This window comes from Onychostoma macrolepis, chromosome 08 (assembly GCF_012432095.1).
Source record: "Onychostoma macrolepis isolate SWU-2019 chromosome 08, ASM1243209v1, whole genome shotgun sequence".
In the NCBI taxonomy this organism is placed as follows: Eukaryota; Metazoa; Chordata; class Actinopteri; order Cypriniformes; family Cyprinidae; genus Onychostoma; species Onychostoma macrolepis.
In genome coordinates, this window is record NC_081162.1 from 20,786,073 (window position 1) to 20,813,245 (window position 27,173).

At 37.3% G+C, this 27,173-nt stretch overlaps 1 protein-coding gene across 7 annotated transcripts in view; it reads left to right on the top strand.

Annotated features, from left to right (window-relative positions):
* The window catches only part of bend5 (BEN domain containing 5), a 338,217-nt gene that overhangs the window by 165,861 nt on the left and 145,183 nt on the right, over window positions 1-27,173 (top strand). For all 7 annotated transcript variants that reach the window (XR_009272649.1, XR_009272650.1, XM_058785807.1 and 4 more), the window contains one exon: window positions 9,542-9,758. Coding sequence is in view for 5 of the 7 variants with exons in the window: in XM_058785807.1 (XP_058641790.1) it covers window positions 9,542-9,758 (217 nt within the window). In the remaining 2 variants the exon portion in view is untranslated. The remainder of the gene's footprint in view (window positions 1-9,541; window positions 9,759-27,173) is intronic.

Sequence of the window (27,173 nt, forward strand, 5' to 3'; positions counted from 1 at the left end):
ATATTCTACGTACATTTATTTTAACAGTTTAGTTGAAGAACTAAATGATAGACAAATCAAATAACAGAATCCCTTAAAGCTGAAGATATTAATTATTTATAGGCCTACTGTTTTAATTGAAACCATGTTGTAGTGTCAGTAGACTAATTATACAGATTGAATGATTCCACAATTTGGCCTATAGGTGATGTTGAATAATGAACATGTTTTAAATGTGCATCTAATTCATGGAATTCTTCAATAATTACTTCATGAATTATAATAATGATTAAATTAAATAATACGAATGCCAGCAATAAATGGGGGTGTCATACCTCAAAGGTATCTTTTTAAATTTTCACTTAATACAATCGATATTTTTTAGATCATTTAACCTCAGACCGTTCAGATAAATCGTATTTGTTGATGTTCAGATCAGGGCTATTATAGTTAACTAAAACTAAAAAAATAAATCAATAAAAACATATTTCATTTCAGCTTTGCCACGTAACAGTAGTACTAAAAAGTACTAAAATAAGTAAAACAAGTAAATACAAATTAATAAACACTATATAGACACATTTAAAAAACTTCAAAATGAAAATATAAAATCTAATTCAAAATATTAAATAATAAAAAACTATATTCAGATGTAATCCTAAGGCTCCTTTAAAGTAATTTTCGATGCAAAAACGACCACATGCTTTCTCCATGTTGTTTGTTGACTTGACATGTTGTCTAGAATCAACTCTTGCATTGCTGTGTGAATGAGTTTGTGTGAAATCAAGCAGCCAAGGATGAGATGATCTCGTAAACGACACAGTCTGTGATTAGTTTTGTAAAGTGCCCCATAATGCCGGCAACGCGACAGTAAGTGGAACTGTGAGTGTCTGAAAGTGGGCAGAGCAGCAAATTCCTGTTTTGCAGTGTGTACTAAGCTTAAAGTAAAATAAAAGGGCCTGTCCTTTATGTCAGGATGTGTTTGTACCAGCCAGCACAGCATTAACGTGCCCTATGCAGAGCTGCTGTATTGATTAACCACTTACCGTTTAGCCTTTATAGCTCCTATAGCTTTTGGTGCAACTTTCTGTATTTTGTTCAATAGTAATGAGTGCCAAATCTCTCCAGCGTTCCTCTACGCAGGCCGCTTAATCTCACAGCTAATCTGAACACAGACACACCCGGGATATCCGTATCCTCTCTCCGTTTAGATTTTAAGACAGGCCAACGTGTGGTAGTGCATCTGAATGTGCTGTTTGCCATTCCAATGTTTTAGTATTATCCGCCCAATATCACCCCAGAGGTGCCCGGACGCTCTTTTTGGCGGGCAGCAGTCGTAAAGAGCATTAGGTTGGAATATATTAGCCTGAGAGTTTGTCTCTTTCTCTCTCTCAGGGGTGTACGTTTATGATCTGAGCTGTAATGAGTGGATGATTTACGAGCTGTGAAGGCAGTATGATGGCCACGGATCTTAGCGCTAATATTACACGTGTCCCCCTGCGCTTGTGAAGAGCACTGCATCTCAGACTCCAACACACACGTGTGTGTGTGCTTCTGTGTGTGTGTGCGTGTAAGTGTGCTTAATGCACACACTTGGAATGTTCAGCCATGATACCACTTGATAGACAAGCTCATGCTATTCTGCAGAATTCATAAACACTTGAGCTCAAATTCGGCTATGCATTTCAATCTAGTGAGGGTAATAGATCACGATAGACTCCGATTTAATCTGTCACTGCTTATTAAAGACAGTAAACCCCTATAGGCTCACTTAGCATCAGTAAAATAAAATGCTGTGCTGTAATCAATATTAGGAGCCTCTTGTAATTCATTTTCGTGCCTTGCCTTCTTAGAATGAGACTAATGTAAAAAAATCTAGTAGATGTTAAACACTGAAAGTTTGAAACAATTTTCACTGAGAACTGATCCGGTAAACTTCACAAATTATTATGAAATGGCGAACAATACATTGAATTAAACATGAAATTTTAAGTAGAAAGACTGAAATAGGTTTTCTTGTAAAATGTACTTCAATCATTTTTGTTTTATTTACAACTTCGAAAAACAAATTTTGACAGTGTAGGTTAGCAAATCTAGTTTGTCAGTGATGTTTGGATCACTTAAACAATTTTTTTAATGACATTGGAATGTTAAATCAAATAACCATTTTACATTATTGTGGGCTATATTAGACCACAGACTTGTTACTGAAAATGTTTTGTATTCTGCATTGTTATTGCAAATTCTACTGATTTGTGGCCAAGAATGTATTTTTTAATCTTGCTAAAATTACTTTTGATAGTCTTCAGCATAGGGGTGTGCAATATATATCGTCTGCGATTAATATTGCAATTGTTGTTTAAACGATGTGCGATTTGACATTATCGAGTATTTTGCAAAAACCATTCAAAACACACCTACAGAGTGCACGCATTCATTACGTGAAGTCTAGACTAGTGCACGTGTGTAGAGTGTTCTTTCACTGCACTTTCACTATAATGAACACAAAATTAAAGACATAGGTGCAGAAAATGTATATAGGCTATTTTGTACCACTTCATATAGCCTAGTTAATCAATTTCACACAAAGAATAACGAAAGATAACGCTCCAAAAATAACCATGATTACAAATGTGATTATTGATTTTTTACAACAGTTCAATAAACAAGAGGTTAATTGAGAGACTTACGTTTTAGACACTATATTTCCTGTTTTTGCTTTATCTCGACAACAAAAATCACTCCAAACAGCCACAGCACTGTTTTGCGTCTCTGAGCACCATGAGGGCGTTTCATTCCTGCACGAATCAACCGTTTAAATGATTCAGTTCAATCACGATGACTCACTTATTAACAGTAACTTGCTGCCACCTGCTGGCGATTTTAATTTCACATTCAAAGTATCTTTTATTATTTAAATCATTGCAAATACCGGTTTTAACATTTTGTGTTTAATATATCAAAACATGATTTATGCATTTGTAATTGCAGGTTAAATGCATTCATGTCTTGCATTAAACAGTGTGTAAATGCATCTAAATGCCACTTCAGATTCAGCTTCTGTATTTTCTCTGCATTGCAAAGATGAATTTTGTTGATACTGATTTCATTTGCTTGGTAACAGCCCAAAAGTCTTATTATTCTAATTCACTGATTAAATGTAAGAATTTGACTCAAAAGATAATGGACACTTTTAGAAAAAATGGCTTTTATAAAGCTAAAAATGCCCATAAAATGTAAAAATCAGTTTAATCTTATTGGATTTCTATCAGTGTGAACTGACCACCACACAGAATATGAAGAATATCAAAAACTTTAGGAGTCAGCTGTCCACGACAGTCCTTAAGGTACCAGCACGAAAACACACAGCAAAATATCGTCTAATTATCGTTATCGATAAAATCCCAGAAAATATTGAGATATTATTTTTTGTCAATATCGCACACCCCTACTTCAGCATCAATAAAAGTAGAAAACTAAACCAATCAATAATGTTTTGCATCATGCTTTTTTAAAAAGATTTTTTTAGCAAAAGTCCTTTTTGAGAATTTACATTATAACTGTATATTTTCCAGCTTGTATATCTTACCTTTTGAAGATATAAAGAAAAAAACATTACATTTATTGGATGAAAAAACTAAATAAAAGTTAATGAAATCCAATTTCTATCAATTCTAAAAATATTTTAATAAAATAACAATTTGTCAACTCCGGGCAGATGGGTAAAAAAATCCATAGACTCAAGTCATATCTAGAGTCCAGAATATCTTGGAGACCTGGCAACCGCCATCATGACTTGTATATACTATGATTAACCAACACAAAATACAATGTCTACCCTCCTCCCTAAATTGGCTAATTTGGACCCCAGCTCCTAGATTCATTCTGCTATCTCTGATCCTCCACATGCATTCAACGCTCTTCACCATTTAGAGAATCACACAGTGAATTCGCACGCCAAAAACCCCTCGTTTCAAACATACCATCGCACATGGACAGCTCGACCACAAAGCAAGTGAGGTTGCTTAGTAACTGTGCCATCCAGTGCTATTCTCCAGTCTGATTCATGTCCCAAATGATAGATCAATCACAGGAGGGCCACTCCACTCCCTCTACCGCTCACATTACGGCGGAGAAATCCAGAGAAAAGAAACGGTATCAAATGTAAAACAATAAATGCATTAGAAGAGGAATCGCTTGTTTGAGCGATAATTACACAATACGGGCCTACGTCCAAAGTCAAAAGAGCCTGCACAGATCTGAGAGTATCATTGTCGTGATGAAATGTAATATCCGTACGTGTAATAGATCCCTTTTTTTCTTCAACTGTTTTTGTCAGGAGGATGAGAGAAGAATCGTGGCACTTGACAGCTTCGTGCTCATATTTGAAACCATTTAACCTTCACAACATTAAGCAGATGACAGCCAGTGCTCTTAGAAGAATAGGGGAGGGCGACAAACGCCAAGCAAGAGAGACGGAAAGAGTCGGAGAGACAGGAGCCACTGAGATGACCTCTATGCTTGATTGATTTGAGAATATAGACAAGATGTCCCGCTCCGTATGAAAGCTAGCAATTTTCCCCCTCGTCTAGTTCCCTTCAGAGGGAAGCCGACAGCCGCCACGGCATCAAAGGCCCCGTCGTGTTCCTGCTAACGGAGTTGAAAGGCGCCGCGATGGGGAATGACACCTCGGTATGGGCCGGCCCGTTTAGCTAACAGCACACGTGCACACACACACACGCACATACACATGAAAACAGAGATACAAGCGCTAGTCGGGCGATAGCCATGTCCGCTCGAGTTCAGGAAACTTTGGTTTTCTTTAACAAGTTATGAAAACTCTTTCGTTTTTAAAGTCCATGACCTTGAGCTTCAGGCGCTGACCTTTTCTCTATATGGAAAGAGAGCCGGAGAGCAACAGCTTTCTGTGTGTGTGTGTTCCTCAGGGTGGGGAGTGTGTATAAAAGGCCGAGGCGTTTGGTGGGCAGCTCAATTGTTAAGCTGTGTGTGTGTAGGTTATTGTCCGCCGGCCTGTTTTTTTTTTTCTCCCCTCAGACACACAGCGAGATAAATGTGTTTTGGAACGGGGGGCATTGTACCACATCCACCAGCACAGGGAGGCATGGGGCACTATCATTTAGATAAAACAAATTACCAACAGCCACAACGAGAGAGAGAGGGAGAGAGAGAATGATAGAGGGGAGAACATACATTGCAGCGAAGATAGAAAAACGCCCATCAGGTTCGAGATTCACCAGGCTCTCTCTCTCGCTCTCTCTATCACATAGAGGGGCAACACACAAAGCTATTTTCTCTGGCCAATAGCGGCGCAGCGGCGCGGGAAAGGCGAGCAGTAAATTCCCGCTGGGTAATTAAAATCAATAGCCACGACTCGCTCAGTAGCCAACAAGGTCAAATGCTGGAGAGGAACCGGGATAATGCCCAAACAGATAAATAAAAAAATAAAGTGAGGTGTCACGCTGTTTCATTAACCCTGCGTGGGGAGAGGTGTGTGAGCGTGTGTGTGTGTGTGAGTGTGTGAGGGCTAATGTCTGCTTGGCAGGGTAGTCGGGGTGCACGGCAAACAGCCGCGGGTCTTGAACCTAACCCCACTCAAAAGCAGGCCAAATACTGCAGCGAGCACAGCTGACCCTGAGCATGAGACTCACACATACAGGATACACATATACATACTCTATATACACAAATGTGCATGTGTATAAATGAAATATATTTGAAATTAGAAAATATGGATGTTGAAGATTTAGCTGTTTTAGGACCATTTTATCTTTTCTAATGATTTAGAAACATTTCTAATGATTATCGAGGTGAAATATTTTTGAGGAGACTGATTTAATTCTTCAGGGTTCTTTGATGAATAGAAAATTTAAAACAGCATTCATTTAATATAGAAATGTTTTTGTAACATTATAAATCTCTCAACGGTCAGCTTCCTTCAGGTTCCTTTTAATGTCCCTGCGGAATAAAAGTATTAATTTGCTTTTTACATTTTATATATTTATTTATATATATATATATATATATATATATATATATATATATATATATATATATATAAATTTACTTAATTTATTTTTGATTCAGTATATAGTCTCAGGCTTTCGCATATTTTTCTAATACAATGTTATATGTTTATTTTATTTTTAAATGCAAATCATAACATCATCTTAAAAATGAATTAATTGCATAATGTTTTAGTAAAGTTTTGAACAGTAGTGTATATCATGGTGTTGAGGTGATTAAAAACAAATACTGATTTTCAAAATGACAGGAATAGTAACAGTAGATGCATTACGGTAATTAGAATACGGGGATAAAATATGCCTAATTGCCTTAAAAAAAAAAAAAAAAATCATGAAAAATTGTAATGTGCACAAAATGTATTTATTTATTTTCACTTTGGGGATGCAGACTGCCTTTGTGAGATTTACACAAAAAAATTAGGTTTAGCTGTGTCTATTCAAACGAGTCAATTATTGTATATCTAATAATTGTTTCTAAAAATTAATAATGGTTTCGGTTTGTGTTTTAAAGTGACATTTGAGCTTAACATCGTGTCTGTGAGTGGGATGGGTGTGTGTTAAGATGCAAGTAACAGACAGCGAAGGGTCTTGAGTTTGTGTGATGTAGTATATTTGTCGCCAAGCCTGTCATGCATTAGAGATCATGTAATGTGTCAGTGAGTGTGTGTGTTAGCTCTAGAATGTAGTTTGGACCAAGCAGGCACCTGTCCTGTGTGTTAACTCTCTTTTGAGACCCGTAGAGATACCAGTCCCCCAGAGGATTTCTCAGCTTGATCGTTCATTTGCTGTCTTTTCCTCCACAGAGAAAAGCTAATTCACTTTCATTTCGGCTCAGCGGTTCACTTTGTTCAGGTAGCAGAGGAGTCTGGGAATGAGTGTGTGTACATTCTGCACTGTGTGTGTGGATGATGCTCTATTATGTTGCCTTGCACTGTGTGTGGCTGTTTCATATCTGCATAGTTTTACATACAGTAGCTTTATTTCATGCGGGGTTCCTAATGAACATCAGGGTGGAGCATGCTCTTTTAAACGGCCAATCACAATGCTGCACCCGAGGGGCTGGCTAATACAGGAAACAAGCTAAGCAATGCAGATGTTGTATGTTGGTTGCTGTAAACCGCCTACCTTGACAGCATTTGGAACAGGCCTATGATTCTTTAAAACGATACTTATGTAGCTAGCACACTTTTACTGACATATACTGTACCTGTAACATTTAGTTCCATTTTGCATGTTTCTAATATAATGCAGTGCTATTTTATTTTATTTAAATGAATAAATGAATTAAATGAGTATGTTTTGTGGTTTGATACTGATGGTGATCAATGTCATTAATATATTAAAATATTGACATAGATTAATGCAGAATCAGAAATATTTCTTATTTATTTTATATCATAACTTTTCTTAATATTAAAATGTTTAAAGTGGGGATTTTGAATCTCATATTTTCAATATAATCTCAGGCTTTTGCAAGTTTTGCATTTTTTAATGCAATGTTTTGTTTTATTTTATTTTATTTTTCATAATCATATATTATCATGTATTATATTTTCATATTTTTCATAATCATAATATCAGTTAATAATGAATGAATTTCAGAGTGTTTTAGTATTTTTAGCCTGATGGTAGTCAATGTCATAAATTTTTTTATTTTAATTTTAAAATAGTGACATAGATTAGTGCAGAATCAGGGTGAAAAAAAAATCTTAATTTTCAAATGTTAGATATCCTAAAAAGTATATTTTCAGGTTTAAATATGATTTAGAATCTCATATTTTCTCATATTGTGAGGATTTTGGATCCTGCTGTAAATGTCTGTGCGTTTGTATGCATTTATGCGTATGGGTCACTGAAGATAAGGGAACGGGTGTGTGTTTAGAACTTTTCAAGCGTTCAAACAAAGACACTAACCCAGTTCCATCAGTGTACAGTGTGTATGTGAGTTGTTTAGTAGAAAAGAAGGAGATGGAAGGACTGGAGGCTGATTTTAGAGAGCTGTTTCCTCTCTCTTATCAGTATGGCCGTGTGGAAGCTTCTGTGCTGTTCACATAGATAGCATCTCCATCTGATCTCTCTCTCTCTCTCTCTCTCTCTCTCTCTCTCTTCCCTGTCCCACAGTCAGCCCAGCCCAGCTCTGATCTGTCCTCTCTTTCTCATCTTCTCACTATCTCCCTCCCCCTGTTATTCCCTCCAATGCCTTCCATCGTATGTTCTTTGCCTGTCCTTCACTGCTATTTGCTCACTCTCTCTCTCTCTTTCTCTGCAGATGTGCAGATTTACTTTCAGCAGTGCCACATAAAACTGATTAACAGCACAGTATATCATTTTATATGCAAATAACATTGCTTTCATTGTTCAGGCTCCTCATTGTGCACTGCAGAACTTTTCATTGTTTACAGTTTGCTGGTAGTGTTTGCCTTCATCTAGATGGGTTTTTAAAGGCAGAGAGAGAGAAGGAAAGACACAGAGAGAGCTGACTGAACAACGGTACTGTGAATGACTGTAGGGGATGTAGAGGATTGATCGGCCTGCAAGTTTCCAGACTTTTTTTTTTTTAATTTCATTTTAATTTATTTATTTATACCATTTTCTTCACTTCATGTCATATAGTCTTGTCTTCTCACCTATCTCTTTATTTTATTTATTTCCTGTTTATTTTATTATTCTTTTTTATTTACTTTTTTTTTACTTTTATTACTTTATTATATATATATATATATATATATATATTTATTTATTTTTTTTTTTTTTATTTATTTTTTTTTTATTTTATTTATACTCCTTTGTCGCTTCATCTCATTTCACCAAATCTTCTCTTCTCCCTTTTTTTAAATTTTATTTTGTTTTATTCACTTCTCATGTCATTTCATCTAATCTTCTCTTCCCTTTTCACCTCTTTTTCTTTCCTATTATTTTTCTTTAGATTTGTTGTTGTTTTATTTCATTTATACCCTTCTTCACTTAATCTCACTTCATCTAGTCTTCTCTTCTCACCTTTTCTCTTCTTTTTTATTTTATTCTCTTTGTCATTTTATCTCATCCTCTCTTCTCTTGTCACGTCTTTTTATTGTTTTATTATTTTTTATTATATTGTAAGTAAATAGTCTTATCAGACAGCAATTGTCTGTCACACCCAAAGAATCGTATTTACTACCACTGACGACATGAAAAGCTATTTGAAACACATTAAACTTCAGTAATGTAAGATATTTCCCAGTGACAAGAACATTAGGAAATAATGTAGGTTGAGATTTTATTTTATCAATCAAGACTTGATTGAGTTGTGATCGTGACGATATGGCTGATTAAAAATAATATTTTCTCATCTACGCAGCCTTAGTTACATCAGCTGAAAAGTATCATTACAGAGAATGTTTTTACATTATAATTATTAAATATTAAGAACACAAACTTTTTATTTCTTCAGAACAAGCTCTCATTAACCCATCAATGTTCACTGAGAAAGCAAACAAGGTGCATTTCATTGTCATATTGTCTTTGTTTCTTTGTCACAGGCAAAGACTGCCAGCCAAGAATGTGTATTACTACCGCTGCCCCGACCATCGGAGGAACTACGTGATGTCTTTCGCCTTCTGTTTCGACCGCGAGGATGACGTTTATCAGTTTGCGTACTGCTACCCTTACACCTACTCCCGTCTGCAGCATTACCTGGCCAGCCTGGAGCGCAGAAATCTCGATTACCTGCAGCGAGAGCAGCTGGGCCTCAGTGTGGTTAGTCACTGCATGTTTATACACTGCGTTACTGCACGTCTTTGTTGCGTTTCAGGTGTTTCTGTCAGTGTGTATTATGTTAGCATCTTCCTGTATCTGCTGTGCACTGCACACTTATTTTCTTTAAGGGGGCGGACACATGTAAGTGTCTTTGAGGATGCATGACTGTGTGTGTGTGCATGATCTGCACAGGTACTGGATCATTCACATTGCCTACAGTCCCGTCTCGCTCTTATCAAATAATTGTAGAGGAAAACTCATTAGGAATGCTCGAGAGATTAAAGCCCTCTTTTAGGGCCTTCATCACTTTCACGTTCGTCAAGGAGAGCCAGGCACGGGAAGCCACTGATGAAAGGACATATATTGATAAGAAATATGGTGTCAATGGAAAAAAAGAAATCAGTTTCACATGAAATGGGATTTGAAAGGGCAAATATATCAGGGGGGAAATAAATGGCAAAACTATATGTTAAAGCCATGCAAGAACAGAAACAGAAACTGTATGTCATTGCATTAGATACCAAGATATCAAACCCAGGATTGTGTGTAATAAGATTTTTTAAAATGTATTTATTATGTATTTTATGTATTTGATCAAAAATACAGTAAAAACAGTAATATTATTACAGTTTAGAATAACTGTTTTCAAATTTAATATATTTTAAAATATAATGTATTATTGTGACGCAGCCATTACTCCAATTCTTCAGTTTCTCATGGTCCTAAAACGAGATACAAAACATACTTGGTACTGCTGCTGCTACATGATATAAGCAACTGGTGGCACTATTGTTTTTAATTGAAGTTTTACATAAAAATCTGGATTTTTTTATATATTGGAGGCCTCTGAATTCAGAAAACAATTCAATTTGAGTAAGGGTCAGTTGTTAACTAAAACTAAAACTTTAAAAAAATTATTGTTATTAATTGAAACAAAGCTGAAATAAAATTAAATCTGAATACTAGATGAAAAACTTTTTAAAAAACCTAAATGAAAATTTGAAATGTTGTCTTGGCAGTTAAACAAAATAAAATAAGTTTAGTATTAAAATGACTAAAAATAAAACAGAAATAAAAATTTTAAGCTAAATAGAAATGACCAAATTAAATACAATTCAAAATATTATTAAATACTATATTATAAATGTAGTAAAATACTAAAATAACAGGTAGAGGTTCTGAGTTTTGGTAAAGACAAAAAAAATCCCTCATCTAATGCAGGGAAAAGTTATTTTAAATGTCTGAATACCTTTTGGACCACTGTGCCTCCCTTGCCATTTCATTAGTATGTACAATCAGCCTTTTTATAATTCATATAGAAGATATAATGTCAGAAATAAAGCAAGAACGAAAGAATAGATATTGAATGAGGGAGGGACATTGTGATAGAACAAGAGAGAGTGAGAGTGAATGTATTTGTATGCACAGGCATAGGGACTTTTTATGGCCTTATTTGTCTTTTTATGTCCTCTGTTCTTGGGTATGTGGCAGTACAACACTCTTAATGACCTGCAGAGATGGAGGAGAGAGGGAGGGAATGAAGAAAAAGAGAGCAGGATGAGGCTACAACAGCTTGGACTGCAGTAGTAAAACACTCTCTGGTGTAACACACAGACGTGATGTACTTAAACAGAGGCCCTGTGAGGAGGGAGTTAGTGTGCACACACACCCACACACGTGCTATAGGTAAAGCACCAGAGAACAAGCCTGGATTCAGTGTAATACTGGGATTACTTCTCTCATATCTTTCACTTTCAATGAGGCAACTAAATGCGAAGAGCGTTCCACAAAAAGAGTCCTCTAGTACATCTCAATTACCTCTTTTGCTCTGTTAATGCTTCGCCTCTCAGGGTCAAACTCGTTTGCTTTCTGGTGAGGTATATATGAGCAGAAAGGTTTTACATTGGCATTTGTAACACAACAACCAATTAGATGCCTCTCTATCCAGAGGTCTATGAAGATGAATCAAGCAATACAAGCAATCACTGTCCAAACGCCCCAAATACGCTCATACGAACCGTTTTCACGACTTTAAAATGCAGACTCGCAACAACTGTCATGTTCAACAGCAATCGTCACATCTGTTTATTGTATCTTTAGTCATCAAAGTCCTCTAACAGTGTTATAAAGACAGAGAAGCATAGCGGGTTTTGACAGTTGCTTTGATGGATGATTATGCGTAGAAGCTTCTTCTACCGTCAGCTCGTCTGTTCGCCGCTGCCCATTTCGAACGTTGAGTTCGCATCAGCAAATGGAGAATGAAGTTGTTTTGAAGGCTGCGCATCCAGATCCATTATCCATATCCGAGTGTGAAACGCTCGAGCCATCTGAATATTTAAAAGAGATCAAACTCAGATCTGCATTTATAGATGTGAATTATCTAGACGTGCGGTGGAACATATAGCACAAGCAGCATGGTCTTTGTAGATTAAAATATGCGTGTCGGAATAAATATTTAAGCATGTATAAATGTTTATTTTGCATAAAAGCAGAAGGCCCCGGGGTCTTTGTTGATGCTCAGTTATTATGACTCAGATGACCTGCCTGTCTAGACACAGCTCCCCGGTTTCATCCTCTCCTCTCATGCAACCTTCAGTCATTTTCCGTTGGCACAGAGCCCGTCAATCTCAGCAGAGGCCCGTCACGTGACTCGAGCCCAGCTCCCTCTCACAGGTGCCTTGTTGTGTTGAATTCTGAGTGCCTGCTCCTCTCCAGATGTGGAGACAGAGCAACAGTTGTGGATCTGACAGGCTAGCAAGAGCACTTACTGCAACAAAGAGCAGAGACTCAAAGACAAGCAGACAGACAGAATCCAGCCTGAGGGCCTGACCGGCACTCTCTGCTTCACTTCACGTCTCTCTCTGTCTCTCCCTATTGCCATTTACAACTATATATATATTCAGGCTTTAAAAAAATATAGATTTTTTTTTATTTATTATGATTTCCTCATTTTGCTCTACTGAAATTGAAATGCTATATTGCAATTTAGTATGTTCTGATGTTTTTTGTTGTTGTTGTTTATTTTACTTTGAAATGTTGTAGCTCAAAATAGAATTTTGTAGGAAGTACAAGGAGAAAATGAAAGTCCTGTAGCACCCAGAAAATGAGGCTGTTATTTGAATGATTCACAGATAGAGACCAATTGTAAGGTTCCCTCATTAGTGTACTTGTTTTTCATCTGTGTAAATTTAGAGCTTCTATAAGGCCAAATATTCTGAATACAGTCCAGACAGTAAACAAGTCATTTATGTACTTATTTCATTTTTTTTAATTTTGGAGATTCCTTGAATCAGTTTTATTAAATATTGCAACTAAATAGTTATTTGTATTTCTTTTAGCTATAAAAATGAGTTCTTATAGACCAATTCGGACGTTGTTTTTGTGGGCAGAGCCTATCTGGTGGCAGAAAATTAGTTTTCAAGAGTTTATATTTCAGAATTCTGACTTTATTCTCGCAATTCTTTTTTTCCCCTCAGAATTGACAAACTCACTATTGTTGAGTTAAATCGAAGTCCGAACTAGGAGATATAAACTTGCATTTGCGAGAAAAAAGTCAGAATTGTGAGATTAAATATATAAATGTTATGTAAAATGTTAATAGTAATAGGTTTAAATAATATTTCATACTGTAACTGTAGGGCTAATACAATACGTCACCTATGAACTGGATATGTGAATATTATGTAGACCTATTGTTTAAAACAAATTTATGCTTTAAAAGTAGAGTAATCATAGCAGTTTTCATCCATAGTATGTCCGATTAAACATCTGCGTTTAGCTTCAAATGGCTTCTTTGACGACAGTATTCTATAAAAATGATTTGCATTCTGATTCTAACATAAAAAGGCAAAAAAATATTTTTTTCTCTTCTTCCATGAATTTTACCTGTTTCTCTCCACTTGTTACCAGTTTTTCTGCCACCACTATGCGCGAGCGCAGCTGCAAGTGATATAACTGTGACGTCTACTCCAAATTTAGCACCAACATTTAGGGAGAATCGTGTTAATCATTGCTGACCCATTTCTAATGGTGCATGCTATAATGTTTAAAAGCTTTAGATAGGCCACAAGTTTGTACTTGATTCATTTATCATGTCTAGAGAGTAGCCAGATCCTTCAAAAACTTGCTTTTAATTTGTTTTGCGGTCAGGTTGAACGGTATTTTTTTCTTCATGTCCATTGCTTTAAGTGATGTACATTTAAAACAGGCTTTCAGAACTATTCTGTGAGTTTATGCTCACTCTCTGTCTGTCTGTTTTACGGCACATAAAGTTTCAATAGGGAAGAGCCTTGAGTCAGGTTGGTGCAGAGTGACTGCGGTTACTGGTTGTTTAGCCGTAGTGTTTCATCCAATACGGTCAGTTCACTGCACCTTTCATGTCTCAAGAGAGAACATCGATGAGATCGGTGGTGTCATTCTAAATGGTGTCATATTCACTTTGATAAGGTGACTTTTGATTAAATTTTAAACATTCTATTAACAGAATGTGTATATGAACTGTGTTGTGCAATGTCTAGCGGTAGTATTCAATTTTAACAAAACTAACAGTAAAGCAATAAAAAGGAGAGGCTTTAATTTGTCCTTGAGGAGTTGCTTCTTGAAAGGATGTTGATGCTGTTGTTTTGATTTACAGGTTGATTTGAAAAGTCTGATTTGTAGATTGATTGTATAGTTTATGGCAGGCATCCTCAAATCTGGCCCACTCCTGCAGAGTTTAGCTCTAACCCTAATCAAACACACCTGAGCATGCTAATCAGAGTCTTCAAGATCATTAGAAAATCACAGGTAGGTGAGTTTGATCAGGGTTGGAGCCCTCCAGGGAAAGATTTGAGGAACCCTGGTTTATGGTGTTCAAGAAGTATACATATATTTCTGTAATTTTTCATATGTAGGCAGTATTGCTCAAAGGTTTGGGTCGGAAAGATTTTAAAAATGCTTTTAAAATAAGTCTCATTTCTGACCATGGCTGCATTTATTTAATCAAAAATATAGTAAAAACAGTAATGTTGTGAAATTTAAAATAACTGCTTTCTATTTTAGAATGTAATTTACTCCTGTGATGGTAAAGTTGAATTTTCAGCAGACGTTACTTCAGTCCTTTTTGTAACAATGTAAAAGTTTTTTCTGTCACTTTTGATCAATTTAATGCATCCTTGCTGCAAAAGAGTGTTGTTTTCTTGTTTATTCTATAGTGTGTGTGTGTGTGTGTGTGTGTGTGTGTAAGTCTCCTCATGATTAATTTAGATTTAAATTTTTATTTTGCAAATTAAGTAATACAGTATTAAACTTATAAGTTTAATATTAAATACATTCTAATTAAGCAAATATTGGCATCAGAAACTCATTGTCAAAGTTCAGTTTTATGCATATGGGGATCCTAAATGTTGAAAAATCCCTTGTCAATCTCTATATACATCAGCCTATGCTCACATTCCCAGAGTAAATATTAACTTTCTTGTATGCGTTATATGGGTTACACTGCCTCACACCTCTCTGTGATGTGAGACGGTTGTTTCCACAGAGATGACTCTGAGCAGCTGACGGCTACTTTGCTGTTTTCCTTCATCTCGCTCTTTGAGATTTCCTGTTCTTCTAATACAAGAAGCCGATGCATCTCCCAGTAGGGACGGCAGTCTTCTGAGGCGCTGTGCAAAACTCCAGGCAACCGGCGTTAGCACAATTCTGGCTGTCCTTAACCCCTCTCTTGACATCCTAAAGTCCTCTGACGTAAAATCCTGAGTCTCATAGCCAGGGACGATCATCTAGTTCTGGAATTGACTGAGCATTTTAAAATGTGAGTTGAGTTGACCGGCTGCCTGTGAAGGATGAACGTTAAGCAGGCAAATGGGGTCCCGTCTCTGGTTTGATGGAGTACAGGTTTATGGATGTAGTCAGAGGGTGCGGGGTAAGCACTTTTACCTCAAGTCCTTTTTTTTTTTTATCCTCTGTCACCAGTGGCTAGTACTTATAGGAGTGAGTTTAATAACAGCTCCTCAATTGGAAGGTGGACTGAAATGTGTGTGTGTGATTACTGGCTCTTTAATGGCCATCTCAGAGTTACACCCTTGAGCTGCATGCTGGGCACTGCTAGATTTCTCATGTTTCATCAGTAAGAGCCAAAAGTACAAGAACAACCTTGAGGCAAAATGAAATTCTCTTAATAAATCCGTAAAACACACGTTTAGTTGACAGAGATGAATTACTTCTTCTGTCAGACATAATTTCAAAGTTTGATATTTGATAAAGGATGCGGTTGATGTTGGAGAGCTGCAATCAAAGGTGTAGATTACAAACATTAACGCTTTTTCTAGTTTTATTACCAAACAGTTATTCATTTGAACCCGTTCCTTGTTTGCTTGTTTGTGTATTAAATATTTTTATACAGTACATCTGCATAAAAGAGTGTGCTACTCCATTTAACACATTTTATCATCTTTAAACTTGGGAATGCACAATATATCAGTACCTTATCTGTTATACCATATTGGCCAATATTAGAATTTTTGTTTATATATATATATATAACTTTTGTCATCATCTCTACAACTTAATTTAAAGGGCATAAATCCAGATTATGGGATTTGTGCACCATTTCTTGAAGAGCACTTTCCCGTAATAGAGGTCCCATCTCTATAAATAGTCTTCCATATAATAGAGGTCTCACCTCTATTATATTAAGTACTTTTCATTATTTATACAGTCCTTTTTCTTTAGCAGATCTAAAAAAAAAGTAGACATTAAAATGTTGTGATGCCTAAATTCACTTGAGCAGCACAAAAGTGACAAAAAAATATAGTTTAAAGTACTGTATGCATTATATTTTATTTTTACCACTCATACAATGTATTTCAATGTAAAAAATAATAATAATTATAATAACAATAATAATAATAATTTTATACAGTTATAATACACAAACAATCTAATATCTGCTATAGATGTGTTTGGTCAAAAATGTTAAATTGGTGCATCCGCTGCATCCCTATTTAAATCCCTTCTACGTATTTTTGTAATTCACGCTGAACCTGGATAACTTTAGAACCCTCAAAAATAATTGGATCTCAGAGTGTCAGTGGAACATGTGGCCGTCACATTCATACACATTCATTGCTCTCTGTGTGAACGAAACAGCTCTGTAGGCCCTTTTAGTCTGAAAAATGGGGAAAGGGATTGCTGGCTGTGAGAAGGACAGAACAAGGGAGGAGGAGGAGAGGAAAGGAGCATGGAATCTACAGAAAAACATTCGAGAGGGGAGGAAGGTCATTTTTTGTTGTTCTAATGGTCACTGGAGCCCCTGCAGACAGACGAACAGTGGGGGATCTTGTTCGGGAGCCTGTTAGCTGGAATAAAGGATGGCAAGCTCCTTGGACGGACACGTCTCTGGCCTTCGCACGCTTCTCTCTATCTCTCACTTTACACCCAGGTTTATCTCCGTGTTTGTACACCCCGTGCCAAGATTTAATCAATAGCAGTTCTGCCTTGCGTGAAGAGAGAAGGTCAAAGTCGGACTGGAGAGATGGAGGGAGGGCGGAGAAGGAAGAGACAGAAGGAAAGAAAAGAGGGAGGAGGAATGGAGGAGGATGAGAAGGAGACGAGGCAGAATCCGTGAGCTGTGAAACAGTGATGGATAATCGCATGAAATCTGGTTGTTTATGGACTGCAAAGCAGAAGTGGAGTCCTGCTCCATCACGTGGCGAATCTCTCTCTCTCTCTCTCTCTCTCATTTGTGCTGCTGTTTACTTGTCAAATCTTTTGTGAATGCTCGTCCAAAAGGTTTAGTAATTTGAAGAGCTCTCCACCAGCTGCCTGGTATTGTCCTCTCAATAGCTGACCAGTCTTTCTCTATTTGTCACTGACTCTATTATCTGAGGACTCACAAACAGTGGGTGTAAATCCTATCATCAATCTCTCACAATCGAGAGTGGTTTTTTTGTAATTTTTGTGAAATTTTATATCTCTTTGTCAGTGAAAAGCTCGTTTAGAGTCCACATCTGATTTCTCCTCAGGAGTTCTGGAATACTAGAAGTGCAGTTGTAGGAAAAAGAAGTGAAGGGAGCTTTTTTCCCTTGCCAACAGTTTTAGGTTTTTTATATTTACTGTATGTTTTACTGTCCACATAATTTGTTGGAGCCGTGGTCTAGCTTTTATTACACGTGCATCAACACATTTATCTGTGATGCAAGGAAACATCCCCTTCTGACTTATTCAGTTGGATAGTGTTCTTTCATCTGTTTTGGACTCATTGGTTTCTTATATAAAATATTAAAATGGGTGATGACAGTCATATTGGGAGAGAGAGAAAAAAAATCATTATTTAAATATTTATTATTATAATTATTATTATTACTCTTTAATATTGTTACATATTGCAAGCTTTTTGACTTGCCAAAAAAATTATTCACTTAAATGTTGCATCATGTAATTCATGTGTTAAAATAAATAGTAATAATTTATTAGTAGTAGTAGTTGTAGTATTAACAGTATTACTATCCACATATGCTTGTTGTTTTATTTATTGTTTATCTATATTAAACATTATTATTATTGTTAAACATTAAATATTGTTACTTTTTATTTGACTTGTGGACAAAAACCCAGCAAATCTTTTTGCATTATGCTGACAATCAAACAAATTCATGTAATTCATGCATTTCATGCAACAAACAAATAAGTAATTTCTTATTATTCGTAGCAGGAGTAGTAGTAGTAGTACAATAAAAAAAAAAAACATTATTTGAGAAAATCTTTATTTTAAGTAAATTTTACTGTTACTGCTCTGTACAATTTACCTGTTATTGTCGAGTAAAATCTACTTACTATTGAACTTAACGTTTGGCAATGGTTTGACTTTATTCAATACAGCACAGCAAAATGAACTCCAGATGTAACAAAATTACTAAACCTAACAACAAAATCAATGATAAAGCAGTGTAAATACAGCTAGAAAAAAAAAAAAAAAATCCATTAATTATTCATGTGTCAGTGCATGATGGGAACACCAGTGTCAGAAAAATTGAGCAGGTTTTACTTAATTTTATAACATTGATATTTATACTTTAATTCTTGACTTATTTAGGAAGAACCCTGCACATACTTGTTGCATTATGTTGGCAATCAAACATTTATATCATTCATGCATTAACATATTGCCACAACTTCACAGAAAGAATTGTGTCATTCAAACATGTGATAATGTCTAAAGAAAACCAAGGCTTTACGTAATCCTCTAAACCGAGTTTTAAATGTTTCCAGGCCGATGTTGTTGTGGATAATAATAAATGCTGCTACAGAAATGTTTCCCTTGCGAGGCTATGCCGTCTCTCGTCATTTTACAATATCATTCCCCCCAACATTTCCTGTCCTCTCTGTGCTATCACTGCCAATGAGAGTGGCAAAAGGCCAAAAATAAAATAACATTTCAAGAAGTGTAAAAGCATAAAATACAACAAACGTTTCACGTCTGTCGATACAACTGCGACGTGTTTGACCACTGTGAAATGCCTCCCAACAACCGTTCCGTGTGATGTAAACATCCTCTGCTGTAAGCCTAATAACATTTCACCGTCGGGGTGTGACCTTTGGCGGAGGGTCTCTCAGAGCACCAGGGGTCAGCGTTATTTCTGCCGGTGTCAAATGGAACCTGTCTTTTCCATTCGCACCTAACAGTGTGAATGCTCACGCTTAACAAATCTGACTCTGGATTGAGCCACGGATAAGTCGTGACCCGTGCTTGACTGCAGGGCAGTTATTTTACATTAGATTGAAGATAAAGAGTTTGATGTGACCCCGTTTTATCGAGCCGCCCTTTTATCGAAACCAATGGGCCCTTCGGTAGGCGATCCCGCTGCTTTATTGCATATTGAGACTCCCATATCAGCAGCAGAGGAATCATCTAGCTGATATGGAGGACCGTAATAAAGAGAGGATGGAGTGAGAAGAAATAGAGAGAGCGGGAAATGGAAAAAGACAGAAAGAGGGGCGACTGCAATAGTACAGCGGAATATTGTTTTCTTGAGGCCGTAATAAGATAAAAGAAAGCGGGGGGCCTATCAAGCCAGCGTGGACGGAGAGGGCAGAAATATGACCGGTAGCTACGGCGACTTCTCCTCATCTGCAGAGAGGTATCCTTCATCTTCCTGAAACAGTAAAATGATCCTCATTGTAATGCAAGGTTTGCTTAGTCAGAGATAATATTTATTTTTTGAAATTGAAATGGCTCACACCTTGAGGGCTTAACTCTGTTTCAATATTTTGGAAGTGCTTTGCGAGCTATTTGTTATGCAGAGGTCGGCAGATGGATCTGGTTAGGAGAGGGGGATTTATTGACATGGGGTTATCTCCCAGCGTGGGTTCATATCTGTCACTTAACTCTGTCCGGTTTAAGCAGAGCAGAGCAGCTCTGCCCTTCCCTTCCCTGGTGCCGTCATTCTTCAAAGCGCATATCTTGAAATCTCACAAGGCCCCCAACTTCCAGCTTTAGGTCAAAGGGGCTGATGGGCTAGAGTCATGAGATGGATACACAAAACACTTATGGTGGTGAAAGAGAAAACGAAAGAGAATCTGAAGAGCAAGTATCAAAAGTTTAAATTGTATTTACGACCATGCAAAGCCATATCTATATGTGTGTGTTACACTATATATATATATATATAAGTAAATACATTTCAATAGTTAATTACTTGATTATTTAATTTAGTTAATTATTTAAACAAATACTAGTTACAAATATGAAATAATTCTGAAGAAAATATGAAAGAATAACACTGACAGAAACATTGTCAACCAAAACATCATTATTGTTGATTAATATTATGCCATTTTTAGAAAAATATCAAATGAATTAAAAATCATAAAATGTTGACTACATTTGATTGCATCTTTCTTTTCCCTGAAAGAACTAAAAAAAACTTTTTTCTTTGTGAATACTGATTTTATTATTATATTCCACAGCTCACAGCTTTCTAGCAAGTAAAAAACAGAATGAAAAAATAAGCATGTTTCTAAGAGCTTTTAGGGCTTTTTAATAAGTAAAAAATACACCCTTCTGAGAATGTAATTGCTTTCCATTGCAAGAACCAAATTTAGGGCCCAGGTTGGTTGGAGAGAGGAAAAACGAGCGGGGAATGGAGAAATACGAGTGATACAGTACATCATTTTTGGGTAGAAAAGAAAAAGAATTAATGAAAAGTGAGTTACTCACCCTACTAAAGCAGCCAAGCTTGAAATTCAGTTTGAGGGGAAACTTAATTTGTTGTAGATGGGTTGAGAAACATATTTAGCCGGGGTAGAGAGAGAAAGAGGAAGAGACAAAAATAGAGGGAGTGTGGGAAAGAGAAGGGAGCACATTTAAATGAGTAAAAGAAATAGAGAAAAGGTGTTCGGTAAATAAGAGAGGAAAAAAAATACTGTATTTTCTAAGTTTTCATATACCAGATAGCAACAGGTCTCCTTCTGCCTTTAGGTCATTACAAAATAATGATGAGCTTACATGAATGCCACCATTAAGACTTGATTATCAATTGAAATTTAAATGTTACAATTTACTTTACAATCTACCAGTTTAAATCTGCATTGTTTGCACTAGCAATACAAAGCTTCCTGTTTTTCACCTAACATTTTTTTTTCTTTTTTTGAAATAACACATTTCATGTAGTTATAATGATTTCCAAACTCGTAAGCAGGAGGTTCCCAGGAGGACTTGAAGGCAACTTCAGTTAGCTACTGAAATGTGAGTTACATCATTAGCTCTCATCCTCGCTTCCTCCACCTTCCACAAACCTCAGACCTGCACAACCAACAGCAAAACAAATGGGAATTGAGAAGAGTGTTTTTCAGCACGTTTCTTCTCTATAACTATGGTTAAGGAGATTATAGTACGGTGGTTTGGTGTCTTGGATCAATATGGACTCAGTTCTTACTGTCTGAGCTGAAAGCCAAGGTGCAAGATTTCTGTCAGCACACATTTTACAGGGAAGCGGTGGCGTTTCTCTGCTGCTAGTTAAAGCGGGCAGCTGTTAGTGGCAGCTAATGATCACTCTCATGTGGGCTTGCTGTCTTCAAGTTGATTTGATAAGGCTGTTGCCACTAAGGATTTTTGGTGAGGTCTGATAACTGTAATTGGCCATGGTTTAAGGTAGAACTAGTCTTACACTGTACATAGTCAGACTTTTGACTTTTGGAATCAGTGTTATTTTAGTATTATTTATATAATAATGTATTAATTATTCATTTTAATGACCTTTTTATTAATAGAATTAATTGGCTTTTAGTTTTAATTACTGTACTTCAACTTAATTCAGTTGTCGTGGAAAAGTTCATTTATTTCAGTAATTCAATTCAAATTGTGAAACTCGTGTATTAAATAAATTCTGTTCACAGAGTGCTGTATCCTAGCATCTTAACAGAAAGTTGAGTGGAAGGGAAAAGTGTGGAAGAAAAAGATGCACAACCAACCGAGAGAACCGCAGCCTTATGAGGATTGTCAAGAAAAATCGATTCAAGAATTTGGGTGAACTTCACCATGAATGGACTGAGGCTGGGGTCAAGGCATCAAGAGCCACCACACACAGACGTGTCAAGGAATTTGGCTACAGTTGTCGTATTCCTCTTGTTAAGCCACTCCTGAACCACAGACAACGTCAGAGGCGTCTTACCTGGGCTAAGGAGAAGAAGAACTGGACTGTTGCCCAGTGGTCCAAAGTCCTCTTTTCAGATGAGAGCAAGTTTTGTATTTCATTTGGAAACCAAAGCCCTAGAGTCTGGAGGAAGGGTGGAGAAGCTCATAGCCCAAGTTGCTTGAAGTCCAGTGTTAAGTTTCCACAGTCTGTGATGATTTGGGGTGCAATGTCATCTGCTGGTGTTGGTCCATTGTGTTTTTTGAAAACCAAAGTCACTGCACCCATTTACCAATAAATTTTAGAGCACTTCATGCTTCCTTCTGCTGACCAGCTTTTTAAAGATGCTGATTTCATTTTCCAGCAGGATTTGGCACCTGCCCACACTGCCAAAAGCACCAAAAGTTGGTTAAATGGCCATGGTGTTGGTGTGCTTGACTGGCCAGCAAACTCATCAGACCTGAATCCCATAGAGAATATATGGGGTATTGTCAAGAGGAAAATGAGAAACAAGAGACCAAAAAATGCAGATTAGCTGAAGGCCACTGTCAAAGAAACCTGGGCTTCCATACCACCTCAGCAGTGCCACAAACTGATCACCTCCATGCCACGCCGAATTGAGGCAGTAATTAAAGCAAAAGTAGCCCCTACCAAGTATTGAGTACATATACAGTAAATTAACATACTTTCCAGAAGGCCAGCAATTCACTATTTTTTTTATTGGTCTTATGAAGTATTCTAATTTGTTGAGATAGTGAGTTGGTGGGTTTTTGTTAAATGTGAGCCAAAATCATCACAAATAAAAGAACCAAAGACTTAAACTACTTCAGTCTGTGTGCACTGAATTTATTTAATACATGAGTTTCACAATTTGAGTTGAATTACTGAAATAAATGAACTTTTCCACGACATTCTAATTTATTGAGATGCACCTTTATATTCAGTTTTCATTAAATGTTATTTTATCTTTATAGTTATTTTATGTTTTAGTTAATAATCACTGATTGGCATAAAGTCAAATGTATTCATTTTATTAGTCATTATTTATTCAGTTATTCATTTGTTTATTTGTTTATAATATTAATTGTTTTAACATGTTTTACATTTGTAGGCTATTTACATGTTGTCAATTTTTTTACATAAGTAAAATGCAAAAAAATTACGGTTGACATTTTAATATTTAGAATAACTAGTCTAGTTTTGTTTTATCTGTTTGACACCTGTCAGTCACCTGAGCTGTCCATCAGCATCATTCAGCCTGCAGATTGGCTGAACTATTGACATTACCAGTGATAACGTGTGACCCCGACCACAAAGAACTGTGGCATTTAGCTCTGCAGGATAGCAGGAGGTCCTACTGTATGTATTAAGCTTTTGCTTTCGAGTGTGTGTGTGTGTGTGTGTGTGTGTGTGTGTGTGTGTTATAACACATACCTGGAGAATGGCAGTTGATCATCTGGTACAGAACTCAAAATAAGAATCACTGGCAAAACATCTACTGACACATAATGTTTGCAATTAATTAATTGCAATAGATATGCTTGCAATTATTTTGGCCCTCAGATGTTACAGCACCTTCCAGCAGGGGTTTACAGAACTAACTAGCAAGCAAAACCCTGTCGTTCCAACCACATATTGTTTTCTTCCCAGTCATGTGAAATGAGGCATCAAAAGTGTGGAGTTCAAAGATGCCATATTTATTGAACCTACGCTTAAATGAAATTTGAGAGCTTCAGTGAAAAAGATTTTCAGCTGTAAATGATTTGTATTTTGTTTTTCTCAAACACAGCTATTGTGTGACTTTAGAAGTCTTGGCGCCAGTCTACTTTTATGTGCTTTTTGGCACAGTGTAAATCACCATACACTTTCTTTGGATGGAAAACTGAAGCTCAGACATTTTGCTTAACGTCTCTTTTTATGTTTTGCAGAATGAATACTGAGTTGGAACAACATAAGAGTGAATAAATAATGAAAAATGTTCATTTTTCAAATCTCTTTAAAGGCCAATGATGCGTGATGCACTTGTGCTGATTTGTAGTATGCTAATGATAGTTTTGTAGAGTTGCTATTATGTGTACCTCATGTAAAACCAGTGGACAGCGAAAGGCTTTGTAACATCATGAAACCACTCATGACCGTGAGTAAAGATCATCGCCTTTTCTTTGTGAGTGAATTCAGCTCATTCAGCTCATACTCAGCTGTATGTGTGTGTGTGTGTGTGTGTGTCAGGGCTCTAGAGGTTAGTAGCAGGAGCGAGTGTGTGTACTGAAGTGAAGTATCCCTGGATCTGGAGCCGCCCACCCTGGACACACTCCACCAGTCCTGCCCTTCCAGTTCCTGCCCTCGTCCCAGCCCTGCCCGCCTCACACGGCGACTGCAGAGTGCTGATAACACACACCTCCAGCTACGCGCTTCAGCCGCTCACACACAGATACTCACAGATACACACACGCCGCTAACCATGCGCAACAGTTCCTCCCACGAACGCACGAGAGCGGACACAAATCCGCACGCAGGAACTCGAACACATCTTTCTGTGCCCACACACCTCCTTTTGTCCATACGTTCCTTTTTTTCTCCTTCCATCCTTCTCTTTTCATCCCCCAAAGCAACCTTCTAGTCTTCTCCTTTTTAGTGCGCCGGACAAAAGACACATGTGAGGCAGCCCACAGTCTCACGGCTTCATTCTTTCCTCTTGTCGTCTCCCACCCCCATCAACAATCTTCACCGTTAAACTCTTGAGAGAGAAAGAGAGATGAATGCGGACACGGCGCTCTGTCCCGGAGGACGCAGTGTCTCTGGCATGCCGTAAGGTGCATATTGTGATATAGTGACTCCATTCAATCAGTCGATTGCTTTTAGTGGCTGTCTGGCTGGGCCGGAGGAATTGAAAAGGACGGTGGTCTGCTTTTCATTAGGCCTCAGCCCAGACCGGAGAGTCTGGAGGGACTCACGGGAGAGGACGCCAGCCGAGATGGCCTGACAAGACTCTCGCGCAATGGGTTCTGGGAGGACGGTGGGGAGGGGGGGCGGTAAGGTTATTCACATGGATGTCGAGAGCAGGCACCTGGTCTGGCAGACAGGTGGGCTTTCATACCTCTTTTGTTCTTGCTTGTTTTCACATGGTCACTCGCTATTTATCACACTCGCCTGTGAAAGAATTGGAATATTGTTTTCTCGCTGCATTAATCTAGCAGTGTTTGTTTTATAGATGGCGCTACATAAGGAAGGCAGGTTCTGTAGAACAGACAGATAAACTACAACACAGCCTTCTGTTTGGCTTGTTTGCTTCATGACCATTTAATCTCTTTGTTTTGTTAGCATTTGGATTTATATTAAAAAAAACGATGGGTAGAAATGTCCAGCACCTTGGATTACATATTTTCTTCCAAAGAATTTGTACCACTCTTGATGTTATATATTATTATTTATATTATACCACACGTTACCATCATTATATTGTACCCCCCCCCCCCACACACACACACACACGCACACACATGCATACATAGATACATACTAATGAATAATTGCAAATAAGGTATAATTGATGTGCCATTGAAACACTGAAAATTATTGCACATCCAGAGGTGGTACTGTGGCCATGAAGCCACATTTTCTTTGTCAAGACATTTTATAATTGTATAGATATATTTTATGTCTATAAGCTCTAAAAGGTCTAAAACATTTTTAACTTCTGAACTATTGAACTAAAGAAACGAGTTCTTTTTAGTGAATCAAACAAATACAGTGCAAATAGCCTTTACAATTACTTATAGAATTTTTATGTTAATATTTGGTGTAGTTGTTTTCAAATATACCTCTACATGAACATGGATTCTGTACTATAAAGTGTTGCCTCAACATTTATAACTGCAGTCATGTGTCCAGCACTTTTAAGACCGAAAGAGTTCATATTACTTTTAGTGCGGTAGTAATGTACTGACAAATTGTCAAGGAAATGATTCTAGTATTAACATTTCATAATTAATTTGAAATGAGATGTTTTCTTAGCTGCCTCCCCTCTGTGTGTGTGAGAGGGAGTTGTCAAGAATGAGCTCTTCCATCCAAACTGTCCCTTCAACACTGGAACACTCAGCTAATGGGCATTTTAGACATCATAATAAACCGTAAGCATGTTAAGCTCGTCTCTGTTTAACTGGATTAGGTTTAGATAAATGACTCAAGTCACTTTCACGCTGGCCTGCGTTTTGACGTGAGGGCCTGTCACACACAATAAAGTTTAGGCCGGTTCAGAGAGCCGGGGTTAAATATTAGGGATTATCTGACAGGCAACAATGACATCCCGCCAAAAGTCGCCTGCCGGTTCCCATGGCAACCCTGCCGAGAGCAGCGGGTTTTAGCTCGCTGTCACTTATTATTTTGACTATGAATTGGAGACATTAAACTTTCGTCCCGTTGAACAGCACTAGAAGAAATTTCCCCAGTGGCCGGAGAGGAGCGCATGCATGTGTGTGTGTGTGCGGGATCATTTGGAGTGTATTGGAGAGGCCACTTGAAAAGGCAGTAACCTTTGCTAAGGGCACGGGTGTCAGATCCTGCCTTCCCATGGCTCCCCATTGTGAGATTGTCAAGCTGCCACCCTCTGATTTGAAACCTTCCTCTCTGTTGCACAAAGGACATCTCTACTGCTATCCATCCGCCATCCCTCTCTTTTCAAGCACAATCTTGCTTTTTACACAAGACTCTCTGCTTTTCAGGGACAGGATCAATAGCTGGTTTTGTCTCCTTCGGTTCTATGTCAGAGCTTGCCTTTAAATGAGATTCGAAGCAGCGCTTC